Consider the following 13,996-nt stretch of genomic DNA (forward strand, 5'->3'; position numbering starts at 1 on the left):
TATAAAACTTTACATTCCCCGATCGTCTAGGAAAACATGAAAAGTATCTCACTTGTCATCCTTGTACATCCTCTGTTGTAGTCAACACCAACACAATTCCATATATAGCACAATTCCATTATACCCATGATAAACATTAGCAATAAAATTACTTGTATCGTTTCTTCCCCTCTCCTGGTTCCATCGGAACATATTGATCCCCAGACAACACAGAAATCATGGACCCTGAATCCTGTCCATTTAAATTCTAGAAAGGTTCTTGCCACTAAAAACATTATGCTCTGTTTATGAGATGGTCTTATAGATTTACCAAGCTCTTAACTACTCTGAAAAGTTTCGCAAACAAATGTTCCTGGATGCTGCCACACATAGACACACACAAAATGAGAAGGTCTTCATATTCCAGGAAACACTGCATTAATGTGCTCATCTTTTGACTAAGGCAAATAACAGACCAACACTGAGGCTCTGTGACTTGATAAGTGTAATTTCTTAGAGATAAAGGAAATCTTTAAGGACGACAGAGAGAGATGACAAGAGACATGTCCAAGTTCCATGACCAGAGTTGTCTTCTGAGGTATCAAAGATGACCCCTCAATTATGTGTTGAACTTCACTAGATCTGAGCTGGGTTTGGTAGTGGCTGCATTTATCCAGAAGGAACCTCATAGGATACAAGCATAAAGTCTGCCAAACTGATGTGTTACAAAGTTTGCTTCTGCACCTCTTCAGTCTCTCCACAGCTATCTGGAAATTTTTTGCATTAAGTTATTCTTACTGCACAGCTGGATTTACCTCTCTTTTTCATGAGCCTATATCTTCATCTCCTGACCTGTGAAAATGACTGTTCTCTGTCAACTCCACCTTACCGCTTCTCTTGTCTGTAGACTGGATCTTTTTATCACTTGGGCCTGACCATTCTCAATTCTATTTTTATCGAGACTATAATTTTTTGCCATTACCTTCTGGGAAAAAAAAAAGGGGGGGAGGGAAGGAAAAAAAAAGAAAAAAAAAGCAAACAGCAGCTTTCTATAATTTTTATTCCTTTACAACTGTTCTCTGTATTTGCCAGGTCTTCTCTGTTCCATTCTCAAAGTGCTTTAGGGCATACTGAAATTCAAAATAGAGCTGTTAAGTCCTTACTCACTATTTCCTGCATCTTGCATAAATTGTGTTACTTTTTAAAATGTTACTACTTCTTTAACAGAGCATTAGAAGTCTTTGTGAATAATACTAAATGGTTCCTGGGGGGAGCAGCAAATTTCACAGTACTGATCCTGCATCATCCAGCCTGGAGAATGTGGTCTGATACAAGAGGCAGAGGTGGGGAGCAGATGATTTGGTGGGCTCTGTGGGTAGCTGCAGTAGGCAGACAGAGAGAAGAGGAGCTAGATGAGTCTGCTGCCTTTCTCCTCCTCTGTCCTTACAGAGCTATCCAGAAGGAAATACCTTGAAAATCTTTCCTTGTTTGTCAGTCAGTTGGAAGGACTCTTAGCTAGTCTGCACGATGACCCAAATGGGAAATGGTGCCCATTCACTTTCTTCCTTGATTGCTCCCTGACAGTCTGCCCTAACAGAGGCATGGAATGATCAGGCTGAAGGAGCACAGAGACTGTGCAAATACAAACCCTTCTGCTGTGTTGAACAGTTGATTTCACAGCTGTACAATGTGGACCAGCCAAAGCACTCTCCCAGCTCCCATACACTACAGACTGATGAGTGCCAAAAGTCACCAATTTCTCACAGGGCTTTGCCTTCAGCACATTCACTGTGTGGCTGCATGAAGGATGGCACTGGATAGGTACAGCAGAATACACACTGCGTCACTTAAAATAGGGCAGAGTCTTTGGCCCTCAAAGCCACCCCTTCTCAGAAGAGTAGCACTTTCACATGCTGTCTGGTGAGTGCTGCAGTTGTCCTCCATTCCCTCACTTCTGTCCTTCATTCCCTCACTTCTTTTCCAACTTGAGTTACTTGCACCCATGCACCATTACCCAGAGGCTGCGCCCACCATCTTCGCTGCTGCCTCCTGGCTGCTCCTTCTCCCAGCTTCTCCATCAGCCTTTACCTGGAGCGTCTGTCTCTTCCCAGGGCTGGTCTGACACATTTGATTAGCCTGACTGGAGGGTTCCTCCACAGGTTCCTGAACAGGCTCCCACTGAATGATTTTTATGGTGACATGGCAAGCAAGAGTTACAGCCACCAAACGCAATGGATGCAAACCCCATCCTTGCGCTACCCACCTGCCATTGTTCCTGTTCACGCTGCAAGCATGTCCTTAAGAACAGACCCTTGGTCCCATAGCTGAACTGGCGGAAATCTAAGTACAGGCTGGAAGTGTGAGGTTGTTGAGAAAATTAGCCAAAAAAGACAATTTAGGTCTATGACTAAATTAATCCCCAGATTAACGCTATCAAAGCAAATGGTGTTTATGGGAAGTCTTGTTTTCTTTATATTCATGCAAGAGAAAATCAAAAGAATGCTAAAGGCAAATTTCATCTAGCAGAATTGGAAAAGAGAGCATGGGGACAAAGCTGTAATTACTGGTATTTCCTATCTGTTGAAACCTGTGGGTGGAAAGAGAGTCAGTGAATAGAGTATATTCAATAGCATTAAAATCAGTTTCTTTTTCTGGACTTTAGCTCAACGCTGCAAATTAGCAGGGAGAAAATAAGCCTCAGAGTGAACAGGCAGAGAAGCCAACTTCATGTTACCCTTTACTGTTAGAAAAGAAAAAAAAAGGGGGGGGGGCATTTTTTCCTTCAAGAATTCAAATCCTAGCAACCCGAAGTACAGCTGCACACTGACAAGCAGGGAACATAGAGCAGTTCTCAAATGGTTCAGTGTTCATGTGTCCACATACACAGTTATCCTGGTTTCCTTTCTAAACATGTTATTACAATGAAGAGAGGACAAGCATGCTGGTTAATTAACTCTTGCTTTGTAAAAAAGACATTCTGACCCAGATTTATTGTGCTACAGCTTAGGCACCTTGCAGAGGTATCTGACTTCAGATCATCCTGTATCCAGTCAGTGGAAGGGATAAGACCCTCCCAGTCATGATTCGGACTACCAGAGATCAGAATTGGTATTTCTAGGCACCCATCTCTTTCTAATAAAAACTATTGCTGGTACTTAGGATAACTGAGCTCCTTTCACGAAACTGAGAAGCATAATGCCAAACCTCAACATATTTCTACCTATCACTGTCATCCACATGCAAATTTCTCCTGTAAGCAATAGCTGTTACAGAATTAGTTTTACTCCTTACTTTGCTACTGAATTAGCTTTTATTGAATAGGCATTACAGACTGCCTATAGAAAAAAGGCACAATTAAAATAAGTTTTTCTTACTGTTAAAAAAGTATATCCTGCAGTTTGAAATCACTGTGGAGACCTGATTATCCTGAGTAAATCCTATGTCATAAAATGTTTACTTAGTTCCTAATTTATTTTCACAATAGCTAATAAATTGAATAGTTTGAGGCTGCATTTTCTGTAAAGGTTTAAAAGTGAAAATGACTGATATATAGCTAAAATAAATTATTATGTCATATTAATAGAAATAATAATATTAATGTTGGTACTGTTGGGGTAAGGTAGGATTAATTGTTTGCTCTGTAAACAAAAATATTCAATTTGAAGCATGAACCTTTGAGTATTTCTGTCGTTCCCGTTATTCTCCAAACCTACCTAAAATATTGCACACTACAGTAGGAAAATCTACTTTGAATAAAATAGTTTTTACTATTAGGTTTTCAATGGCTTTAATACAGCCTGTTCTTACACGCAACAGTATTGATTTGTATTAGATTACTGTTTAATGTGGATTTTCGTCTTAACCGTTCCAGAATGTGATTTGGTATTCAATTAATACTTCAGTCGAACTAGATATGCCACTGGAGCAACACATTTCCTAAACATTTTTGTGAAAGGGTTATAATATTTTCACCTTACTTACTAGAGTCCTCTATTTAATGATTATCAAGTCTCAGATGAAAACCAGAAAACAATAAATGGTTTGTTCTCCTCTGCATTTCTCTCACTACGCGTGCACAGGCACTCATGCTGATATCATCCTTACCCTGACCTTGGTCAGCCTCGCTCACTGTCAGATCTAGGGCCAGCCTGTGATCCTGTATCGATTGCAGCAGGGCATTAAACGTGTGCACAGTGCTTCACAGAGGCACCCTTATGCAATGCTGGGGCCAAGCCCTCAATTCTGAATTCTTCAGGGAGGGGACTGCGTATCTGTATTTGGGGTTTGGGGGTTTGTTGGTTTTTGGGGGGTTATTTAAATGTGTCAAAGTACTGTTAGAATTGCAAATAAGTTGGGGTTTTTTGTCTATTGAACTTCATCGTGTCTTAATGCAGTGTTTTGTCTTCCAAATCCTACCTCAGGAACACATGTGTATATTAAAGCATCCAAAGGAATAAGTCAGGTTTGGCCCTATTTAAAACATGTGTCTTCTGTTTAAAATTTAACTATGATTCACAGTTAATTGTTTTAAACTTGTCACCATGGTACCAACAAAAAATCCTTAGGAATAGAAAGCGACTTTTGAAACCTGTCCTGGCTCTCAGATCACCACTGCTGAGACACAGAGAAGTCTGCATCCATTTGGGGAAATTCCCTATATGTGGTGCTCAGGTGGGCTTTACCTTGGCTCCAGAGCAAATTTGGGCAATATTATTGTGCCATCCACTTGGTTTTTTCAGCTTTTATCCCAGTCCCTGGCTCCCAGGACAGGTCCAGCCTATCTTTAGCACCAGAGACCTTATGGAGAGGTGAAGCAGCAGCACAACCTCAGCAAACCCCCAAGTAAAGAAAGCTTCACTCCACTCCCACAAACACCCATTGCTGTTTCCTGACAAAGATCATTTTTCTGACTTTGCCCTCTGTCTGTAGGCAGCTTCATGCTGACCCTGAGGCACAGCCCTGGATCAATGCTGGAGGTGGGGAGCAGGGCTGCCCTCCAGGTGCTGCGTCTGCCAGCCCTTCTCCCCAGCTGGCATGCTCAGCCTTGCTGCTCTTGGCCCTCAATGTCTGCCAGCTAGAGAGGCTGAAACAGGCCGGCTGCACACTGGGCTTCTCTTTTCTCTCTCTTTTTACCTCCTCTTTGGAGCACTTCTTGCCCTCTGCCTTTCTTTAAATGCACTTGCCCGTCTCGGTTAGTTTGTCTCCTAAAACTTGTTCAGGATTACTGTGGGGAGCCGATGTTTCTTGGCAAACAGATGTGTCTTTAAAGAACAAGACAAGCCAACTACAATTTCCAGAGGTCTCTCAGGAAGTTTATATTCTCTCTTTTCCAGGGAGCGTTTACTTTCCACGGGAGCATGATCGACATGCCATTACTGAAGCAGGCACAGAACATTGTTACGCTTGCCACAGCCATCAAGAAAAAATGAGCTGGTAAATGAAGCTCTCGCCATGGGGCCCCAGTAGCTGTTTTTAAAGATGACTATAATACTTGGAGGGTGTGGGGGGGAAATTAAAGACGTCAAGCTTAAGCAGAAATTCATTTCCATTTTGCAGATCTGTCATAGTTTGCTTGCCAGAATAGCTAATTACTAAAATTATTCCTGACTCAAACCACTGCTCACTCCTGCATGGCCCGTGTTCCACTCATAGCCTGTGACAAAGTTACATCACCAACTGTGTGACATCACGATAATTACTACAAATGTAGGATTATGACTTCACTGAAGGAGAAAGGTGAAACATAAACTCTGAGCTCTGTTGAAAGAGCAGACGAAAACTGATTCAATTGTTTCTATTTCTATCTGCGCTTCTTCCCGCTCTGATGCAGAACTCCTGGCAGAAAGGACAAAACCTCAAATGATTACGCACCAGTTGAAATAATTGCAATGAAAATCTTTACCCTGTGTGAGCTTTGCATCCCCCATACACAGCCCTTCTGTAGATGTGCAACAGCCATTAAAAATATTGCTCCAACAATGCAGGACTCTTGACTTTTTTCTCTTTTTATAAGTGGTCGCTATTCAGAGAGTTTCCTCCTGGAAGCATCCAGCCCGGGAAGGGTTGGACGGCAATAAACTTGTAGTTTTCGGAGACACAATGCAGCAGAACTCGTGCATATGGTCTCGAGTCAGATTTACATCACATTAGGGATACAGCTACAGATCATGTGGGCTGTGTGGTTAACGGGCTTAGTAAAGCTGTTTTGAAGAGGTTAACCCAGCTTGTAGTAAGGGTAAATAAACATAACAACCAGGCATTGTCCTCTATTCAGCATGTACTCTTATATGGAGGGCTAAAGGGTATTGAAGCTGCAGAGGATCAACTTGTGGTTGCCAGAGGACTCCAATGAAGTTTGAAACACCAACAATCAGAGATTTTGTTTCTGTTCCTCATTAAATCATGAGCTTTTGTGCTCAGACTATGAACGACTGTTCTTTAAGAAATTAACAGAATGGGAAGTTTTAAACTATGCACCAACCTTTTCATGACCTACACAGCAGCAATGCTGCTGCACTTAGACAAACACTGCGGGGAAGGCTGTTCTGTTTCTTTAAAATTGTAAATAGAAAACAGTTGTTTTTTAGTTTCATTTCTCACTACCTCCATGGCCTCACGTATGGAGCCACAGTGCCTTACTCCTCCCGTCTCCTCGCTTAGCGTGTTTCCCCTCCGTCTCCGAGCAGCGATTTCAATCATTTAGGGTTATTTTTGGTTTAATTAAGGCAGAGGAAAGGGGAGGAGGAAGAATCCCACCGACCGGCCCGCGTGGAAGCAGCGAGGGCAGGGAGCGCGGGGGCGGTGGGAGCGCCTCTCCGCGGCCCCCCCGGGGAACGGCGGGGACCGGGCGGGGACCGGCCCGGGAGCGGAGCGGAGCGGAGGGCGGCCCCCCCGGCATTGGACCATGGAGCGGGAGGGCCTCCCGTTTCCCTGCTCCTCTGGGAGCCCCCGGGCGGCAGAGCCCCCCCGCCGCAGCCCCTCCGCGGAGTTTGGGGATGAGCAGCGTGGACCGACCCCCCTCTCCCTCCCGAGTCCCGTCCGAGGGCGCTGCGCAGGCGGATCCCTTACAGCGCGGGGACCTCCGGGCTAATCTGATTAATTAAAGACTACCTGCTTATATTGCAGCTCCCCCTCATCCCCGTGCGTTTCAGGACACCCTCCGTTATTAATTCCAGGCTGACTAAATTATGGGCAGCACTATTAAAACATTATCAGAACTAATGAGAAACAATTACTTAGGAGATGAGCTGGGACGAGCCGGAGCCGGGCACGCGTGTCGTTATCCCCGCAGATTGCGTTAATAAATCATCAGGTGCACGGCAAGGAGGCGGCGAGGCCCGGCGCGGGGGACGAGGGATAAGATATACGAGATAATAGTTGTTTGGGGTTGGGGTTTTTTAGTCGGTGGTTTGTTGTGGTTAATTTTTTTTTCCTGCTTTTTTGGCATAATTTTTTCATTAATCTCAATAGTACGCGTGTGGTGTAGATGGTTTTATTCCCTTAATACTGCGCCCGAAGATGGGGCGGGGGGGGAACGGGCTGTCGAGGAAGGAGGATTTCAAAAAATAATGTCTTCATTGTTTTACTGAAGTCTTAATGACAAGGCGTGACAAGCCCGCGGGAGCTGCGCGGCCGCGCAGGCCAGAGCGGGGGGCAGCGGAGGAGCCCCCGTACCCACACCCCCCCATCCTGAGATCGCCGCCTCCTCTCCCTCGTCTGACTCAAACTGAAGGAATATTAATATACTCTCCTGAGGTGTTTAGGCGCACCCTCCCGCCTCCACCGCTGAGTGCTTAAGGAACTTCATGACCCGTACGCGGACAAATCGAATATGCAAATAAAATGCTGGATATATTCAGATTTTTCCTTAAATTTCCCTGACACCCACCCCTCCATCGGAAAATCCTACTTCCATTTAACAGCCTTAACGACTTTTGCTTTATCAAAAATAAAATCCGATTTATTTGGCTTCTCCGTTTACTTTCCGAAGCTTTCCGTGATTTTCCGGCTTTATTCTTCTCCTCTTTCTTTCTTTTTCTTTCTCTCTTTTTCTTTCCCGCCTGGTGCTAGGCAAGCAATTGATGAAACAAAACAGATTATAAGATTAGCAGCAGGATTTTGTGCATATTAATGATAGAGAAGGGCACCGAATGGGTTTGTAATTGCAGATCTTGCGCTTGGGACTGGGAACTGTAGCCCTGCTACAGCAAAGACCCCCCTGTGAGGTTTTCACATTGGAACTTAGGGGAAAAGTGAAAAAGTAATTACCAGAGCACAACACTGAAATGTTAAAGCACTTATTCTTTCTTTCAGCGTTCTGTTTTAAAGGGGAAAAACGGGCAAAATGGAAAATAAATTACTTTCAAATAAGTAGGTTAGCACCTGAATGCTGGTGCGCATTTTCCCGGCTTTTTTTTTTCCCTTCTCTCTTTTTTTTTTTTTTTTTTTTTCAAATTCTAGCAATTATTTAGCAAGGCATTTGCTTCTGAACCGACCATCCAAGCAGTAGAAAAGGGGGAAGGGAAGGCAGAGAGACCTCGGGAACACAGGGGCGCTGCGTATGTAAGGTTTGAAACAAATATCGCTAGGAAAGCTGTTCACACACGCGGATGGAAATTTAGAGGGATTTTTGGGGTGGCTTTTGGTTCGTTTTTCTTGGTGGGTTTTTTGTTGTTGTTGTTCTTTGGTTTTGGAGTTTTTTTGGTTAGTTGGGTTTGGATTTGGTTTGGTTTGGTTCGAAATCGGGGCTTGAAAGAAAACTACTATTTTGGTTTCCTCTTCGACACAAGCATCAAACGGTATTTTAGCAAGGGATGTATTTCACTATCACAAATCCCTTTCAGGGACGGCGTATTCCTTGCCATATCGAGAAGTAACCTAACACTGAATTTTAACTCTTACTAAGGGTTTTTCCTTGTTTCTTGAGCTGCTTCAGTCCCCCTGCTCTGAGCTTAGTCTTCCTAAACTCTGGATTTTTGCGTTTCAAACCCAGTGCTCTTTTGCTGACTTTCGTAATCCTTCTCTCCCGTGATTAACGCCAAAGATGGCTTAGCTTTAATGGCACCTACTCGCGCGTATTGTTTTAATTCTGTTTTCAACGGAAAATCAATGTATCTGGTGGAAATTAGACTTTGAAAACTTTTTTTTTTACGAGCCAATAAAACGAAGTATCTGCTCCTGGGGCAGTAATTTCTGATTACGAATTGGAGGGGAAAGGAGGTCGGGGGGTGGGGTGGGGCGACCAACTTTGACCGCACTTCATTCATCCCATCCCTGCAACCCCCTTCTGCCACTTTTCACCTCCCTCAAATTCAGATTATGGCAAAGCCCCGAGGCAGGGCTAGTTTATGACAACTACTTTAAAGATTAAAAAGTGGGAAGAGGGGAATAAAAACTCGTACGGGCAAGTATATTATTTTCTATTTTTCCCCGTTGCTGGGGCTGGGGAGCCGCGCACTCCAGGGAGCAGCGCCAGGAGAGGCGGGGCGAGGGGGGTGGCTGCGGGTCGGTTCGGGGTGCTGGCTTTTGCACGAGGTGCCCGCAGACGGGAGGGGTGTCTTCCCCACCCAGGGACGAGAAGCTGCCAGCAGCGCTCGGGGCGGCAGAAGGAGACCCCTGCAGCGCTCTGCACTGCCGCGGGACCGCCGGGATGCAGCCGCGACACCGGTGGGTGGGGATGGATGGATGGATGGATGGATGGATGGATGGATGGATGGATGGATGGATGGATGGGTGGAGGGCGGTCCCTGGCCCCGCAGAGATCAAGACAGCCCCACGCCTTCCTGGGCTGCTTCCAGGAGCCCTGGACACCGAGGAGAAAGGGAAGGAAAGAAGGGGAAGGAAGGGGGAGGGAGAATGAGGTCCTTCAATGACACTCATTACTCTGCCACCAGAATGATCTCCTCCAGCCACCGTCATGCCCACAACAACCTTTCAATCGGGACCAGGGTGCCCATGAAAAGGCCACCTGCAGAGTGGTACACACACACCATCCTGGCACCAATAGTGCCTGCAAGGGACAGTGAAGAAATTAGTGCCTTCTATTTCCACCACACCTTCCCTCCCCTCACAGTCCCCACTGGGTCTTCTTGTCCTCTTGGTGCACCCCAAAACTCCCTTCGGCTCCCAGGACTGGATGTCCTTCACTGGGAGCAGAATGGGGGCTTTTCTCCTCACACTGGGATGCAGGTAATGGAATGCAGAGCAGAAATGTCCTGCATGTGCCCACACTGCAATCAGGGGAGAGATCAGACAGCCTCACTATGTTTAGGGTTATTGCTTCCCCAATTAAGTCTGAAACTCCCAATCTATGATAGCAAAGCCAATACCATGAAGTGCTGCTCAGAATGATGTCTTCAGAAATGCAAGAAGCCCTGTTCCTAAAGCTGTTGTAGGTGCCCACTGCCTGCTGGCATCATTTGAAGCTGATCATCCTGATGAGAATGAGGAGTGATAAATGCTTATGCTACCTTCTTGGGCCTCTGTAGTTTAAAATCTGGCTCCATGTAGCTTTGTGTCTTACGTTCAGAATTTTAGTCCTACTTCTTCTAGTGCTGTTAATGTTATTAAAGCTGTGCTATCAAGCACACACACCAGTTTAGAATTTTCTGAAGAGAAGCTTGCTGAAGGTAAAAAGCCTTGTCTCTGTGTGTGAGACATGCCTGCAATAGCCTAGAATTTATGGCTGACCTTCATGCTGGGAAGACCTGGTGTAGTCTTCCTGATAACTAATTTAATTCATGGCTTGCTTTTGCAGTAGTCCCTAACATATAGTAGAGTTTGTGTGGGTCTGGTACTCTATTGGATGTCACTGGAAATGCTGCATGCTAACTCTGCATGTTCTATCCTGTGTAAAAATGAAGCTCAGATACAGTCAGTAGTGCACACATCACTGCAAATCCTACCATCACTGACAGCCTTGCCTCCAGATTTGTCACCAAGAGGCCTATGCTTGTATAACACAGAATTAAACACTTGCAAGTGAAGGAGAAACCAGTGGCAGTGCATGTGCAAGGGCTGTCTGGTTACATCGCTGGTGTTGCTGTGTGAGAGCACAGGCTGGGGAAAAAAAATCACTCTCACCCTCTTCAATCATCAGCACTTGGGTCACCAGTAAAGAGTCTGTGTTTTACTTTACTGAAAGGAGGTCCCCCAGGTCTGTGGTACTTGGTGGGAGTTCAGGGAAGAGCTATGGTCTCTTGCCCACAAGATGCCCAAGAAGAAGCTCACCCTGCAGAGGCTGCCCATCCCTGCCTGCCCTGTGGCAGTGCCATGCCTCGACCTCAGCACTCTGGGGTACACATGAAAGCATACCTGCTCATTTGAAAGCACTCAGGCACTTTCAACATCATAACTCCGCTCAGAGACCACTTAAAATACGTAGTAGGTAGAGATACCTATTGCTTTCTTTACAATCAGTTTTGAAAAAAACAACTCCTCCTGAAATAAAAGGCCAGCCCTGTGCTAATGGCAAAATCTCTACTGGTGCAGTTCTATGGCTTTGCAAAGAGTTACAAAATCCAGAGACAAACTAGGTTAAACATATGGATTAATTGGTGTCTAATATTTTGTTGAATTTTAAGGATATGCCTAAATTTACACAACAAGGCACGCAGTAAGTTCAGTAATAAAAGGTAACTTTGTCTCTACATTGTTGCTATATTAGGCAATAATTAGTTTGGTATTTAACCAGCATTTGTTAAAGTGAGTGTGTGAGGACAATGTGTGCAGTGCATATTTACTGTCAAAGCCTAAGGAAGTAAGTGTGACTTTGTGCCTAGATTTTCCTAAAGCACACACACTCCCAAATATAGGCAGACAGAGAAAACTGGAAGGCGGTCCCATTTCACATGGAGGAAAGATGTAAAGACCTGTGCTTGGTTCCTGGCCTTGCTGCCTCATCACTGACATCAGTTTGTGTCAAGCTTACCAAAAACCCTGCTGCTGTAACACTCCATTTGAGAGGCAGGGGGGAAAGGATAATAAACTTTTTTTTAATTGCTTCCCTGGCTATAAATTAGCATGCACTGGGCTAATTTTTTTTTTTTTCTGTGAACAAAAGCACAATTGACAGCAAGGTTTAGGGAAAGTAGGAAGGGAGCTCTGAGCCTCAAGGCTCCCCTGTGTATTGAACCTGAGCAGGGGGAGGCCTTTTCTGTGCCCAGAAGCTGAAGGACACCAAGAACTACAACAGAAAACAGGGATTTTTATGTTTCACTGACTGTTTTTGCAGCTGCATCTTCCGCCCATCTTCTCCTCCCCCAATTATTTTATGTGAGAACCAAGTACGAAAACAGAAGCCATGGCTTTCCCTCCTGATACACTCAGTGTGCATAAAACCAGGGCAGAAATCAGCAGAGATCTGGGGTTAGTTATAAGTAAGTGTTATGGACAAAAGCAGAAACTGTTTTTTTGCTTCTGCACCATATTTCTTGCCAGTTGTCCCAGAAGTAAACACAGGACTGAAAGTCACCAACTGCACTGTGGGTTCAGTGTGCTCCTCTTTGTATCCCTGAGGCTCCTGATGGCATTTGAAGAGGAGCTGGCAGAGCCCACTGAGCTCTGCCTTTCCAGCTACCCTTCCATTCATGCTTCCATTCAGTCCTAGAACATCTGATAAACCATTTCTTCCCATGGTAAAAGATCATCTAAGGTTATCTTTCTCTGGAGCTGTCTGTGGAAGCCCTTATGCTACTTCTCCTCTGGTGCATACAGTTACCAAACTGAACAAAGAACCAACTACAAGTAAGAGGTAGATGGACGTGAACCACAACTTTCAAAGCAAATGTTAACAGAGATGTGACCTAAGAGATGGGGAAATACTGCTGGAGAGTGGCTGAGAAATGGCTGAGGGATGGAGATGGAGAAGACAGATGCATGCCTATTCTCCCATGCTCCACAGTGGATTCATCCCTTGCTCTCAGCATCCTTAGGCACAAGGATAGGCTGAAATAATGTTTTTGAAGCAAAGGAAAGTGTGAACATCTTCACTATTTGTAAAACAAAAAAATAATCTAATTGAAGGCTAGGTGCACAATGAGATGAGTCACTAAAGGAAAGGGACAAGATTACTTTAGAGCAGATTAGGCAAGCATCTGCCACAGGGCCTTCATGAAAGAGTGGACTAGGCGTACCCTGACATCTTTTACAGTAATTTTCTATACTATAAAAAATTTTTAATGCTATAAAATGTATAGATGCAACAAAAAACAGAGGAAAAAGAGGAATCTTATAAAATTAAAAAGGGAAGAATAGGAAACTTACTTTCCTAACTTTCTTGCCTAAACATCTACCCAATGAACAGTTTCCCCCTTTGGAAATATTTTTCTAAAAGTTATTTCTTTCTTTCTTTCTTTCTTTCCTTCCTTCCTTTCTTTCTTTCCTTCTTTCTTTCTTTTCTTTCTTTCTTTTTCTTTCTTTCTTTCTTTCTTTCTTTCTTTTCTTTCTTTCTTTCTTTTCTTTCTTTCTTTCTTTCTTTCTTTCTTTCTTTCTTTCTTTCTTTCTTTCTTTTTCTTTCTTTCTTTTTCTTTTTTCTTCCTTTGTCTTTTTCTTTCATTCTGTCTTTCTCTCTCTCTCTCCCCCCTCCTCTCTCTCTCTCCAAGGAAGACCTACAACACTAATATTTAGAGAGATAAAGAAGTCTCTGTATTTTTGCATGTACCCTCCCTGATTTCTTCAATGTTCTTCTTAACTCAGTGCAACTTTGCCTCAGGGACCAGATTGTGGTGGGCTGGAAAACCCAGGACACAGCCTTCTGAAGAGGCAGGTACCCTGCCTCATCCACTACATACTCACTTGAGGAGATCCTCTCTCTCAAGATACCTTCCCTTACCATTTATAAGGAGCCATGTGTGAAAGCCGCTCTCCCAGGACTGTGTCAAGCCTCCCTCCAACCAGAAATCTCAGTAGATGCTGAAGGTGTGACTGGTCAACTATGACTCCCAGGCTGAGTTTCCTGACAGATACTGATTTCATGTCGTGTATCAGTGACACAACAGCGAATCCAGAGCACCAACTC

General features: G+C 44.3%; 1 protein-coding gene across 1 annotated transcript in view; it reads left to right on the forward strand.

The window, feature by feature from the left end:
• CLYBL (citramalyl-CoA lyase) overlaps positions 1-5,958 on the forward strand; it is a 168,604-nt gene extending 162,646 nt beyond the window's left edge. Inside the window, exon 8 of the mRNA XM_050333910.1 lies at positions 5,313-5,958. Within this exon, the coding sequence (XP_050189867.1) occupies positions 5,313-5,408 (96 nt within the window). The 3' untranslated portion in view covers positions 5,409-5,958. The remainder of the gene's footprint in view (positions 1-5,312) is intronic.
• The last annotated feature ends 8,038 nt before the right edge of the window (positions 5,959-13,996 follow it).

The sequence above is a fragment of the Myiozetetes cayanensis genome, unplaced genomic scaffold, assembly GCF_022539395.1.
Source record: "Myiozetetes cayanensis isolate MyiCay16 unplaced genomic scaffold, myiCay2020 scf5-8, whole genome shotgun sequence".
NCBI lineage: Eukaryota > Metazoa > Chordata > Aves > Passeriformes > Tyrannidae > Myiozetetes > Myiozetetes cayanensis.